This window comes from Balaenoptera musculus, chromosome 14, assembly GCF_009873245.2.
Source record: "Balaenoptera musculus isolate JJ_BM4_2016_0621 chromosome 14, mBalMus1.pri.v3, whole genome shotgun sequence".
NCBI lineage: Eukaryota > Metazoa > Chordata > Mammalia > Artiodactyla > Balaenopteridae > Balaenoptera > Balaenoptera musculus.
In genome coordinates, this window is record NC_045798.1 from 25,049,311 (window position 1) to 25,063,551 (window position 14,241).

At 51.8% G+C, this 14,241-nt stretch overlaps 1 protein-coding gene across 1 annotated transcript in view; it reads right to left on the reverse strand.

Moving 5' to 3' along the window:
* Nucleotides 1–1,757: 1,757 nt before the first annotated feature.
* Nucleotides 1,758–14,241, reverse strand: part of MYO18B (myosin XVIIIB) — a 220,840-nt gene continuing 208,356 nt past the window's right edge. The window contains exons 36-37 of the mRNA XM_036823428.1: nt 4,212–5,400; nt 1,758–1,974 (exon numbers count right to left, since the gene is read on the reverse strand). Of these exons, the coding sequence (XP_036679323.1) occupies nt 4,224–5,400 (1,177 nt within the window). The 3' untranslated portion in view covers nt 1,758–1,974; nt 4,212–4,223. The remainder of the gene's footprint in view (nt 1,975–4,211; nt 5,401–14,241) is intronic.

Below are 14,241 nucleotides of genomic sequence, written 5' to 3' on the forward strand. Positions count from 1 at the left end.
CACAGGGTTGTGTCTGCTCCCATCCTTACCCCACACCCAAACGTTGGCAAGCTTTTGAACAGCACCCTCTTCCTTGCCAGGACCTCTGATTCCCTGCAGAGATCTCGGATGTCCCCTCCACATGCCCCAGCTCTCTCCGGTGAGCTGGGGCCACTCCTGTGCATGGCAGGCTGGTGGGGGATGTTCCTTAAATACATATAAATATATGATGTATTTGTCTACAGACTCACCAAGCGGGAGAACGCTCCTGCATCTGAGAAAACACAGTCCACTCTTCCACTGACTCTCTCCACCAGAGAGACGGGCAGATGGTGAGGTCTTCCAGGGAGGGCATCTGGTGAATTTCCTTCCCGCCCCATCTCTCCTCCTCTTCCCAGTTCTACCCACAACCTCTGGCGAGGATGGTCAGAGCTGAGATCTCCCCTTCTTGGGGTGAGCGCCAACTGGTAAGTCGTTATGGCTTGAATTGTGTCCCCCACCCCCTCCCAAGATACCCGAACCCCCAGGAGCTCAGAGTGTGACCTTATTTGGGGATAAGGTCTATGCACAGGCAATCAAGTTGAGGTTAAGGTTGATTGACTGTGACTATGACTGTGTCCTCATAAAAGGAGGAAATTTGGACACAGAGACAGACATGCACAGGAGGAAGACAGACACATATAAGCCAAGAGAGAGTCCCTTAAGATACTCCAAAGAAACCAACCCTGCCAACATCTTGATTTTGGAATTCTAGCCTCTAAAACTTCAAGATATTAAGTTTCTATTGTTTAGACCATGCAGTTTGTGGTGCTTTGTTACAGTAGCCCTAGCAAATTAACACACCGGTGATCCCAACAGGACTTTCCTTCCTGATGGCAGCTGTGACTGGCTGTACCAGAGGGGCCCTAGGAATAGAGGCACATGTGGGGTAGGACGTGGAGTCTGTGCCAGTGGGAACTTAAGGAGAAGCAGCATTGGCTACCTGAATGTGGGCATAAGCTAGTTCTGCCTTTGTAAATAGGAAAAAACAAGTAGATTTATCTCTTGGGACTTTATAAGGTTGGAGTGAGATGCACTGTGTAAAATGCCTAAAATGGTGGTCAGTACACAGTATGTGATCAATAAACATTAGCCTATAGTTTTAGGATTATTGACACTTCAAGGATGTTTGATAAAGCAGGTGTCCAGGCTGTAAGTGTGCCTTTGTGAGTGTAGTTTTAGGTACACGTGCATAGTTGTGTGTGCGTGGTAGGCTGTGTATGTGAGGTGTACAGGGGACTGTGGGAACAGAGGGTCACAAGTTCTTGAATGTTGCTGTGGGAGGACATTTGTAGAGATGCATATATGTCAGTGTGTCCCAGGTATTCAGGGTGTATGAGCCACTGACTTGTTCCATGGTTCATTTGCTTGTTCAGTCACTCATTCATCAAAATTTCTTGAATGCCTGCACATCTACACACAATGTAGATATGTAAATAGACAAGGGAAATATGAAAGAAGCATGGGATTTAAGGGAGAATAGAGAAAGAGCATTTATTTCAGCTTGATGTATCAGGGAAGACTTCCTGGAGGAGGTGACATTTGAGCAGAACTTGGCCAAGTGAAGAGAGCAAGGCCATTGCATGTAGACATGTAGGGAAAGAAATAGCATTGTGCACCCGAAACTACAAACAGTTTGCATTGGTTCCCTTCCTCGGAATCCTTCTACCCCAAGGTGCACCCCATCAATCCTCCAGAGTCCTAGGTAACATGATCATAGAATAGAGAGAAAGCCCAGATGCCAAGAAGCCAACACTTTATTTGGTACAGACCTAGCATGCTGGGAGCCCCACGCCCCATGGGATGTGCCTCTGCTGGGCCCCCCCTGGCCTCTTGAGGGCGGCCACACTGGCTGTGGACTCGAGGCCCCCGGGGAGGCCTGGCTGGTCTTTGTCTCTCTCTCTGGAAAGTCGTGGAGTCAGGAAGTCTTCAAGGAGGGCAGTGTGTCGCAGGAGGCTGGAAACAAATGCAGGTCAGAGCTGAGAAATGGGGCCTGGGGAGTGTGTTTTGGTGGGTGGAAGCCCCTGGAGCCCATATTCCCAGGTGGCGTTACTGCAGCGATGTGCTGAGTGGAATGAGATAGAAGGGGGGCAGAAGGGAAACGAGTGGAGGGAGCCTGAGAGACATCCTGAAGGGCCCCCATTTCCAAGTGCAGGTACCTGACATGCACTGTGGCCGCTGGGGCAGTGCTCTGGGCTGGGGTCTCTGATTCACACGCCACTCACAATGCTACTTTGGGTAGTTGGCATTATTACCCCCATTTTCCAGCTGAGAACACAGACGCTCAGCAAGGTTGCATAGCTCGGCAGTTACAGGTAAGAACTGAGCTCTGGGGGCTTGAGTGGTTCCGAATCCCATAACACATTTGTATCGTGGGCAATGGAGCTGTATTGTCGAGCTCAAGACTCCAGCATGCAAGTCAAATGCGGAGATTTTTAGGCAGGCGCTCCGTTATCACAGCGAGCGTTGCTGGGAGGGGGGAAGGGGAGCTGAGCTTTAAAAAAAAAAATGGCAGAGACAAGATGTTCTGTGACGACGTCTGCTAAGCACTGTTCCCGTTCGGGACGTGTGCCCTTTACTTGGCCTTTGAAACTGCGTTCTGTGTCCCCGAGAGCATAATAATGTAAATGAATATCAGATCTCTCCTCAGTAATTGAGAGCAGAGAGAAGGCCATGTTAAGTCAATTTAATTTGCTCTGATACAGTCCAAGCCCATCTCCGTGGAAGGGGCAATGGCTTTTTGATGGGCTGAGGGTGACTCTCAAAGTGACAGGACGTGCGGCTTGTTTGGGCCCAGGAGGCCTCTGGAAGGAGGGCCGGTGGCTGAGCCAGGTGTGGGCTGAGCGCAACCACTTGACCACCTGAGCCTTGAGCCGCTGCGAGTTCTGAGCTTCAGTGACACGGAGATTTACGGACACCGGGGTTGGGGGGGCCCGCCACTGGGCTGTGGGTTTGCATCGCGTCTGAACCCGGAGGGAGGCTCTAACTCCCCCTCCGCTGCTTCCTGGCCTGCCTCATGGGGCTTTGCATATCAGTCGGGAGCTGTGAAGCGGAACACTCAGTGCCCTGGAGTCTGAAACATGCCCTACGAGGGGCAGTCAGGGGCCAGCCTGGCCTCAGAGCAAAGAGCACTGGACTGGGAGTCAGCGTGGCTGGGTTGGTGGCAGACTCACTGGGTGACCTTGATCTTGAGGTCTTCCTCACTTGTCCAAGAGTGAGGCTGGAGTCTGTGAGCTCCATCCCCCCCTTTAGATGTACGATTCTAAGCTCTGCCTCAGTTTGCCCTCCATAGAGGCAACCCCTTTAAAGACCCAGCTCCATCAGTGTGGCTCCGAGTTTACTCACAGAGGCCTGGAATACGTACCTAAGAAAAAGTATCACCAACAAAAGTGTGGGGACTCTGGAGTTTCGAATCCCAGTTCTGCCTGGGTGATTCTGTACAAGTGCCTTAACCTATATGATTCTCAGTTTGTCAACCTCTAGAATGGGAATAAATCATACTCACCACCTCTTGGGGTAACTGTGGGCCCAAACGACTGCCTGATAAACACATTCAATAAACTGGAGCTGTTATTAGCAACGAATGTCTCTTCCTACCTTTATTGCAGAGAAGTGCCAGGATCGGGACGGGGAGGAGAAGGCAGAGGGAAGCACTGCTGCTCCCACAGTGTCACTCTGTGACCTTTGTACTTGTCCCCTCCTCCCCCTTCTAGGGCCCCAGTTTCTCTTTACACATTTAATGCAAGAGTTGGACTTCACTAACATCAAGGTCTCGTCTACACTAGCCTGACCCTCCCCCCATCCACCCGGGCTCTCCCGTCACTGTGTGGACAGATGCCTCCACGGCTCCCCCAGCACCAGGTGAAAGGAGCGCTGGAAAGAGAACAGGACAAGGGTGGGAAAACTTTAAAAGCCCAGTGCCTCCTTCAGCACCCTCCCCCCCGCCCCCCACAGGACCCTCACGCTTTCTGATGGGTCTGTATTTTCAAGAGCAGAGAAACCGGTGGCACCTAGTGAGGGCTTCTGATAAGTTTTGCATTTACCAGCAACACATTATTTGCACAAATAGCAACACGTTATTTCAGTGAAAACCTAAAAGCAGTAGCAGCAGCCGGTTGCCTCCAGGCTGCCAGCCCTGGGTGGACCACCTCGTTTCATCCCCCCAGGAGGACAGGGCAGCCGGGCGCTGTTACCTGAGCTGGCTCCTACTTCTGTAGGTATTTCTTCATGATGCTCTCAACATCCTCCGCTTTCCTCCCCGCCCCTGGCTCTTCGATCTCGGGGGATGTTCTCTCACCACCGTCACCCTCCAGCCGTGGGATTCTCGGCCGACTCTTGATGCTATCGGCGCTTTTGAAGGACACGATGGAGCTGGAGGAGGAGGATGAGTCGGAGAGGTGAGCGGGGTCCTCCTTGGGCTCCGGGCTCTTTTTCAAAACGGTGGTGATCCCTGAGAGAAAGCCCCTGTCGGCCTCTTCCGTCTCAAAGTGGACGCCTGAACGCTGTGAGCTGTCTTGCCCATCTCTGGCCGCTCGGGCCAAGGACGTAGGCGTCTCCGGCTTCCGGATGGCCGGGAGGAAGTCATCGAAACCCACTTGGGTCTTGCGTTCATAGTTGAGGCTCGGGACCTTCCAGCTGAATGGGTCGCTGCCCAGGGGGTCCCCCATCAGGTGTGCAAACTGGCGGTTCTGGAAGACGAGCGGCTCCTTCCCGAGGTCCGGACAGCCCGCATCTTCCAGCGAGGACTCCAGACAGCGCCTCCGCGGGCGCAGCGTGGGCGACAAGAACGAGCGCCTAAGCGCCGTCGGGGAGCTCGGGGTCCTCCGCGAGCCGGGCCCCGATTCCAGGAGGGACTCGCAGGAACTGAAGCGGGTCTTCAGCTTCTCGGGCGGCGGGCTGGGGCCCCCCACGCTCTTGGAGGAGATGCACTTCAGGCTGGTGGACCGCAGGAGCCCGGCCGACGCGTCCAGGGGAGACTCGGCCCCAGCCCTCAGAGCCAGAGCGCCCTCGTCGCTGCCGGTCCTGGCCCTCCGCAGCGTGGACGCCCCGGTGGTCTGGTAGATGGGGAGAGTGGGCCAGTCCTCCAGGCCCAGCGGCGACCCCCTGCCCCTCTGCGCTCTCTTCCTCCGCAGCCCTTCCACGAACTCCGACAGGGCGGCCGACGGGCTGGGCAGCTTGTCCCTGGGCCGCGGGGACGCGTCTCCACTCGGGGAGGAGGACGGCGTGCCCGACCTCTCTGGGGGCTTTCTCTGGACGCCACACTCTTCGCCGTCCCCAAAGTGGCCGTACTTTCCTCGGCGGAGGGAGAGCGGGGACGCGACCTTGTCCCCCAAGGTCCTGCCGTGGGCGTCCCGGGCCCCGTCGCCGGCCTCCTCCTGGATCCTGCGCCAAGAAGAAACCCTCCGTCAGCAGACATCGTGCCGTCTCTACAGTCGGCGCGACTGAGCCCCAGAGCGCGGGCACTAATAGTATTTTTCTTTGGAAATGCTGACCCCACCTGCGCCCTCCAACGAACCGTGTGATTTAATGTGCAGACTCAAGCCCGTGTAAATGATTTCTCGTCGCTTTCTGAAATGCAATTTCTGTCTATAATTAAACCGAAGTACGTTTGAGTAGATTAAAAGTGCACCTCTGACGGATGACTCAGATTTACGATGCATCGTCTCTTACATGATAGGACCTATCACCACACAGCCTGCTGTGAAATAGGTGATTTGCTTCTTGAAGACTCAGGGGCACCTGCGGGAGGTTATTTATTTATTTAGGGCCAAGCTCAGAGGACAGCCCCACCAAGCAGAGCTTGCTAGAGCCAGTGACCCAAATATGCGTCTGAATGAGATGCTCCATGACACCCCTGATTGTTTCATGGGATGGGGGTGGGATTAAAAACAAACAAACAAACAAACAAACAAAAAATACGGTCCTTCAAAAGGGAAACATTTACATCAAATCAACCTGAAACCAAGACTATACACAAGAGGACAGACGCTTTCTATTCTGGGACTGCCAGGCAGAGGCATTTTGCAGCAGCTGAGCCAAAACCACTCTGCCTCTGAAAAGTGGGAATCTCGCAGTGGGACAAAATTATAGACTGTACAACGAAAAGCAGGGCTTAAAGGAGAGAGACTGGAGTCCATCCACTGTTCCTTTAAAAAATAAAATCTATTTGTCCTCCCTCTAAGACAAACGACCTCCTTCCCACACACCAGCAAAGCTGTAATTTATAAAAAAGCAAGAAGGGGCGCCAAATGTCAGAGTTTGGGCGTGGCAGCCAGGGCCAGGGCTCAGCCTGAAGAAGGTGGGACCAACGGCGATGCAGGTCCCCAGCCGTTAGCCCCTGCTTGCTGCTCTGTCACGACAGGAATGATTGCAAGAGCCAGCCTCCTACGCATAAAGGTTGGAATTCTGGCACAAGACTGAGGAAGGTGTCCTGCTCACCACAGTCTGATTATCACCATTTCCATCCCCTGACCAGGTAGGATAGTTGAGAAGGAAAAGAGCTGACCACAGTGACCCAAAGGGCTTTTCAGTCTCAGAAGAAGCCAAGCCCATGGCCCCTGGAGGTGATGTCAGGAGTGGAGAGTACAGATAGGGTAGGGGATTGGGATCTTTTTCAGGGACCTGGGTAGGGACCTAGGCACTGCCTTCCTGAGCTCCTACCATCCCATAAGCCTCTCTCTTCTGACGCTACCTCCCCTGACCCAGGACCATGGCGATGGTGCTCTGTGAAAAGGTTCCGTGAGTGACAGGCACAGGACTGGCTGCGCTCATCTGTCCCTCCTCATGCCCTAGGTCAGCTAGGTGAAGAGGGTCAGTGTCACAGTCTGGGGGCGGTGAGGAGACCAGGAGATGGATCCCAAGGTAGGCGTGTAGATGCGCTGCCTCCATCACGCACTGTCCTCACTATCCTTAGTCTTCCAGGGGGCTCAGGCTCCCGACCCCCTCCCCAACCTCCTGTCTTGTGAGTTAGCCCCTGGCTCACTCTGCTGCAGCCACACGGGTCTCCTGGGACAGGCCACGCTCTTCCTGCTTCCGGGGTTTGCATTTGCAGTTCCCTTCGTTGGATGCACTCCTTCCCCCTCCTCCTAGCCCAGGTAACCGTCCTGATCTCACAGGGAGATCAAGGGGAGAGAAGAAAAGCCCTGGGCCCCGTGCCGGGTACCTAGCTCCTCAAATAATGGTTAACAGTTATGATTAATAATAATCGATAATGAATGGCTATTAATCATCAATAATTAGTTGTTAGGGCTCATTATGATTACTACTAACAACCTCTGGGTCTCTGGAGCCTAACCCACCACTGGGCTCCACGGAAGCCTCACGTGAAGTCCCAAGAGGAGCGGGCAGGAGGATGAACGGGCAGGTGACCCTGCGTCCCATCACTCCTGGCAACGGCTGGCCCCCACGTGCTCAAACAAAAGCCTCGCAATTTGCCCAGAGTAGCTGCTCCCTTCCTATTTCTTGCCTGTCACCTTCCATCTCCGTCACAGCTGGTCGCAGGCCGGGAAGGGAGCTGGAGAGCTCCTGTGTGATGACCTGAAGGGGTGTTTGTCAACATCATCACTTTAGAATCGCTCCCCTAACACATGGCAAGATGGCATTCACATGCCTTTCTTTCTTTCTTTTCTTCATCTTTTTTTTTTTAATAAACAGCTTGGAGCTGCCAGGGGCACTGGGCTGCTGCAGAGCTGACAGAAGTCATTTCCGTCCTGTCTTGGCCCTGAAAGGAGGCGGACGTGATGAATGTGTCTTGGGCGCTCAGTCTCCTCCATCATCTGTCACGTGGGGGTGGCAGCACCCAGGGCTCCTGTTGCCGGGCCTCCTGGGACTCTGCCATCCCACTCGCCCCAGCTCCCCTCTGGCTGCAGAGGCCAAGACAGGGAGGGAAGAGAAGCTACAGGAGGAGAGGGTGGAGGGGGAGGAGGAAGAGTGGTAGGAGAAGAGAAGTGGGGAGAAGTAGAAGCAGGACCAACAAGAGAGAAGGTGAAGTGAGAACGGATGGGGGGATGGAGAGGAAGAGACCGGTGGCGACGGAGGTGGCGAAGGAAGAGGGAGGCTGAGGGCAAGGCCAGGGGGACAGAGGGGAGGGCCGCAGATGGGGTGTGGGCTGGCAGCTGAGGACCGGCCTTCCTCATCTCTGACCACAAGGTGGGACAGGCTGGGGGCACACGAAACTGTCAGCAGCCCAGGAGCGGGGTCTGGAGGTCGCAGCCCATGTGTGCTGCTGTCCAGGCGCAGAGGACACAGGCTCGCTGGGCTGGAGCCACGGGGGACCTCGGCTGCGCCAGACCAGCGGAGATGTGCCCGCCTTCCCCAAGGCCCACCAGGAGCAGCATCTTCCAGGAGGCACAGCCGCTCAGGACCCACCTGGCTGCCACCAGCTACTGATCACGGAGCCCTGCTGGGGGCCCCCGTGTTGATGTCGTGGGGTGGAGTGGGCAGGGTCCCTCCTTCTGGAGTGGTCTGGTTGGTGCCTTCAGAGCCTCAGCTGGTGGGCTTGAAACCAGAACACAGTCCAAGCAGTGTAGACTCAGCGGGGGAGGGCAGAGAGGACTGGGAGTGGAGGCAGAGTGAGGAGGGAGGGAGGGGAGACGGGGAAGGGGTGGGGGAGAAGGAGAGAAAGAAGCCTCGTCTCGGCTGAGCGCTGCCTCCTGGGTTTACCACTCAGAAATCCACCCACGCCTCTGCAGCATCTTATTCTATTTCCTGTCTGCTCCACCACTCCAAGGGGGAAGGTTGCTGCATCCACTCCTTTCTGTGTGGAGACCGCAGCACTGAATCTGAATGCAGACGCCCTCTTGCTAGCTTCAGGGTGTGGGTTCTAGCTCTGCTGTCTGGGTCACGGTGATCCTCTCCATTTCTGCCCTGGCTCTGGACACTTCAAGCACATTCCCCCGTCTTCCTCCAGGGGCCTGGGAAGACTCATTTTTTTCCCAGCTGTCCTCACGGGACGGCTCAGCTCAGGTGGAACTCCCTTCCGTTGGCATCGCGTGACGGACGGATGCACAGGAGGTGCTCCGAGTCGCTGGGAGACGACAGGTGCAGACACGACCTAGGCGGGGGCACTGTGATTCTCTGAGAAAGGACTCCAGAAACATCTTGGGAACTTCTGCACCTGCCCTTCAGTCTATCCCAACAGGAAGAGGCTTCTAGCATACCTGCCTGATAAGGAGCCAGCAGCATTCCTGGGCATCCAGCCACACAGGCTCCAGGCTGGGCCCGAAACAGTTACCCCTGGTTGAGCACCTACTGTGCGCTGGGCGCCGTGCTGCTGCCATGGATACAAGGGAGAACAAGTGGGTGGGCCACCTGCCTGCACGGAGCTGACCGCCACGTCCGTTTATAACCTCGACGGCCACCCTGGGGGGTAGGAGTTGTGAGCTCCGGGCACAGTGAGGCAGGGTGGCACACACAGTTGGGAGTAGCAGAGGTGGGGTTCCAACCCCACAGCCAGCAGCACCCTTCTCTGGAAACTTCCTCCACACTCTGTGATGTGATACAGGGTTAACAGTGTCTCTGATGTCACTTTACCAGGTAACATCTGTCCCCTGGAGTCTAGTCTCATTCTGCCACTCACTAGCCACTCACTTGCCTTGGGATAGTCACCTAACTTCTCTAGGCCTCAGTTTCTTCAGCTGTACAATGGGGGGAAACCAGGTCAACCCTGCAGTGTTGCGGAGATAAGAAAGAGCTCCAGGAGGGCCAGAGTTTTTGTCTGTTGCATTCACTGCTCTACTCCTGTGCCTAGAACAGTGTCTGGGCACACAGTAGGCATTCAGTAAACATCTGTTGAGTGAATGAGTGGAGTGCCAGAGCCCTAGCACATAGTAGGTGCTCACTAAATATGTGTTGGATGAATGAGTGGACCTTGAGTCCTCTGGCGCATAGTAGGCATCTGATAAATGTCCATTAAGTGAATTGATGAACAAAAGAATATATACGAATACTGTAGCTTTGTGGTATAGTCTGAAGTCAGGGAGTCTGATTCCTCCAGTTCCGTCTTTCTTTCTCTAGATTGCTTTGGCTATTTGGGGTCTTTTGTGTTTCCATATAAATTTAAAAATTTTTTGCTCTAGTTCTGTGACAAATGCCATTGGTAGTTTAATAGGGATTGCACTGAATCTGTAGATTGCCTTGGGTAGTACAGTCTTTTTGACAATATTGACTCTTCCAATCCAAGAACACGATATATCTTTCCATCTGTTCGTGTTGTCTTCCATTTCTTTCATCAGCATCTTATAGTTTTCAGAGTAGAGGTCTCTTGTCTCCTTAGGTAGGTTTATTCCTAGGTATTTTATTCTTCTTGAGGCGATGGTAAATGGGATTGTTTCCTTAACTTCTCTTTCTGATCTTTCATTGTTAGTGTATAGGAATGCAAGAGATTTCTGTGTATTAATTTTATATCCTGCAACTTTACTGAATTCATTGATGAGCTCTAGTAGTTTTCTGGTAGCGTCTTTAGGATTTTCTATGTGTAGTATCATGTCATCTGCAAACAGTGACAGTTTTACTTCTTTTCCAATTTGGATTCCTTTTATTTCTTTTTCTCTAAGTATTGGTGGCTCAACATGTATGAAGGCTTATTAGATAAATCAGGATATGATCATGCAGAAATGCTGGAATTTTTACTCTTTCTAACCTGCAAGGCTAAGAATCCGGGCTTCAGGAAGCAGACAGGCCTGGGTTCAAATCCTAGCTCTGTCCCTTCCTAGCCAGGTACCTTGTGAAGCCTCGCTGTGACAGTGGGAACAGTAACTCCCAACCTCACAGAGACAACGTACGTCATTGGGACAGTCAGTACACATGAGCGTAGCCCATGTACACCTCCCCCTGCCCCCAGCTCTTCATGCCAGGTGGATTCTGGTGCAATTGAACTTGCATATATATTACTTATTCATTTCAAAACATTACTACTAATAAATATATGTTTAAAATCTTAATGATTGTTTTTCAATTAATGGCCCCTCCCATTAGGTTAGATTAGATTGAGGATTGAGGGCAGATGTTCAAGAATAAACAATTCCTATGTCCGAGCCTGCTGTGAGCAGCACAGAAAAGGGGTGAGGATACCCAAGTGGTCTGTTCAGCCTCAGAGCAAGCCAGCTGCTGACACACGTGTCTCCAAGTTGGGCCACACCCCCTCCCCTGACAGGCCATCCTGTGAATGCGGCTCCATCGTTTTCTCTCTAGTGCCTGCCATAGCAGTAGACATTCCATGAATACTGGGTGAAGAAAAAAATGCATGTACTTTGTATATATCATCTCATCAGGATGTGGATGATCACCCCATCTTGCAGATGAGGAAACTGAGGCTCACCAGTGAGAAGCCATCTGCTCGAGGCTCACACTGCTCGGTGGCAGGGCCTGGATCTGAACCCTGGCTGGCCAGATCTGAAGCCATTGCTTTGTCCTTCCACAACATCACCCCCCCCCCCCCCCAGGTAGAAAGCTAAGAGGAAACCTCAACCACTTGAACTCATGTCTACACACATACATTGCTCAAAATCCACTGAGACACAATGAGTAAAACATAGAGAGGCCCAAGTCAGGGAGACACTGGCTTCACTGGCATTAGTCACGGTCACACAATAAAAACCAGAATTCCCAGGTCTGAGTCTGAGCAGAGCCTGAGCCAACGGTAACTACAGGAAACTCGATGCAGATTTAATGACGCCATGAATCATCCCAAAAGACATGCTATCACCCCCCCTCAATTCTGCATCGACACCCTGAAATTAAAGAGGAAATTAAAAATGTATCGATGTTCTTTAACATCGAGGCCTGGATGGGAAACCAGATGTCCTTTGAAGATGGCCTGAAGGTACTGGAACCGAGTCCAACACAGCAGTTGATGGTCTGTAATAGAAGCTGACATGGTGCCCAAAACTGTGCCTGATGCGGTAGGAAACACGAGACATTTATTAAGTCCCTAGAGTGTGCAGGTGAATTCTGCATCACAAGAGCCACTGTATATTGCGCCTTTAGGCTTTGCAGACGTTATTCAATTTTATCTTCATGACAGTCCTCTAAGTCAGCAACTCTTATAATCTTCCTATTTCACAAATGAGGCTCAGGAAGGATAAGTAATTTGTCATGGAATAAACGGGAGAAACATGAATTTAAACTAAGGAATCCAGCTTCGGGATTCACGTGTCCTGACCACTCTACTCTGCTGCCCGCTATTGCCTTTGACTGTTCCATTCTACAGAGGAAGAAATGGAGGCTCAGAGGGCAGATGGAGAGGAAGGAGCAGAGCCGAGGCTCTCACCTCAGTCTCACTGACTCTGTATCAATGCAACGCTCAGCTAAGCTCCTCATAGTAGGAGATGGGCTGCCTCAGCCTTTCGGAGGGCACACTGTGGGTGTGGACACTGGATCAACCCATGCAGAAGGGTCAGCAGTGCGAGCAACTCCAGGTACACTGTGAACCGTGGAGTGTAAAACGTGGCAGGAGGCTGGCAAGGGAGAGGCGAGGGGCTGCGGCCTGAGGGCACAGCCTTTCTGGAGGCGGCAGGGTGCAGTCAGGCTTTCGGAAGAGGGGCAGGATCTGGTGGTGGGAGGGGTTGAGGAAGACACCCCAAGTAGAAGAGCCCTCCTGCCAGCTATTAGCTTATTCAAAACCCTGGACCAGCAAGGGCTGATGTCTACATTTCACAGGCAGAGACACTAGGGCTTAGAAAGGCCACTCGGCTGAAGGGAAAGACTCGAAGCAAGGAGGAGGCCACGGGGGTGTGATGCCCAGGGAGGCCTGCTTGATGGCGAGCAGGAAAGCTGTGGAATAAGCAGCAGAGAGGCCCTCCGCCTGGTTATTTCTGGCCTGAAGGTGCAGAGACTTGAGTCAGGAAGTAGACTCTGTAAATACCCTATATTCCTTATAGTATAATGTTTTTATGAGGCAAGATAACTCTTAAGCCTTGCGTGCTGTTTTCTCTGATCTTAAGCAGGTGCTGAGGCCTTGACACTTAAAAAAAATGACCCATTAACTGCCCTCAGTGGACACCTGCCCACATATCTCCTGTGGGTCACCAGAATTTGCCTTGTCTCACCCACACATTCTTACTGGCCACCAGGTACTAGGACCAGTGGGTTTTGAACAGAGTTGCCATCAGAATCATGCCTGAAACTCTACCAAAAAAATCAGTTTCAATGGGGGCGGGGAGGTAAGGGGACCATTCTAGTTTAAAAGAGAATAAGGACTAATGGAAGATGTTAATAAGAGGGGAAACTGAGGGTAGGAAGACAGAGACGGGGGAATATGGGCGCTCTGTTCTTTCAGCTTAATTTTTCTCTAAGTCTAAACCTTCTCTAAAAAAAATAGTCTATTTACTTTTTTCTAAAAGAGACAGACCCAAAGAAACAAAACAACGAGATGCAATGAGTGCCCTTAATAGGATTCTTCTTTCAGAAAGTACAGTGATACAACTTCAGAACAATTGGGTTAATATGAATGTTGGTATCTTGGATGATACAGTGGATTTGTTCATTTTTTTAGCTGCAATAATGGTGCAAATAGTTAGGAAACGTCCTTCTTCGCAGGATAAAGATGTGAAACTTATCTTAAGGAGAACTGTCATGATGTTTTCAACTTACTTTCACGTTGTTGGGCATAAAAAAATGTGTTTAGATATAGACAGAAGTAGAGAGGAAGGTAAAGACAGAAATCAAGTCAATATGAAAAAAAAAACCATTGTCAAATTAAGGTGGAGGCTAGCAGAGTTGATGGTGCCCAGACACCTTCACTGTTTAAAAAAAAAAAAAAGAAGAAGAAGAAGAAAGAAGGAGAGAGAGAGGGAAAGGGGAAGGAAAGGACACTTTACAGGTGATTCCGAGTGATAAAAAAAAAAAAAAAAAAAAGAAAAGCAAACATTTTTACTCGCCCTTCAATGTTCAGCCCCACTGCAGCCACCTCCAGAAGCCTTCGCCCACCTGCCAGGCTGGGCTAGGGGTCTCCTCTGGTTCCTACAGCCCCTGTGCTCCCCCAGCCTCTATCCTATAATTGTTTGCTTACTTGTTTATAACTCCCAACAAGACTGTTAATTCTGAACTAGACTGTATTTTTCTTCTATGAATTCCCAGGATCCAGAAGAGTCCCTTAAGGGAAGGGCGTGGAGTGGAAAGAGTGAAGGAATGGAGGAATAGAAAGATGAGGGATCGTGGGAATGAAGAAAGAGGGGACAAAAGGCTCCATCTGCCTCATCCGGCTGCTTCATTCAGACCCCAGCA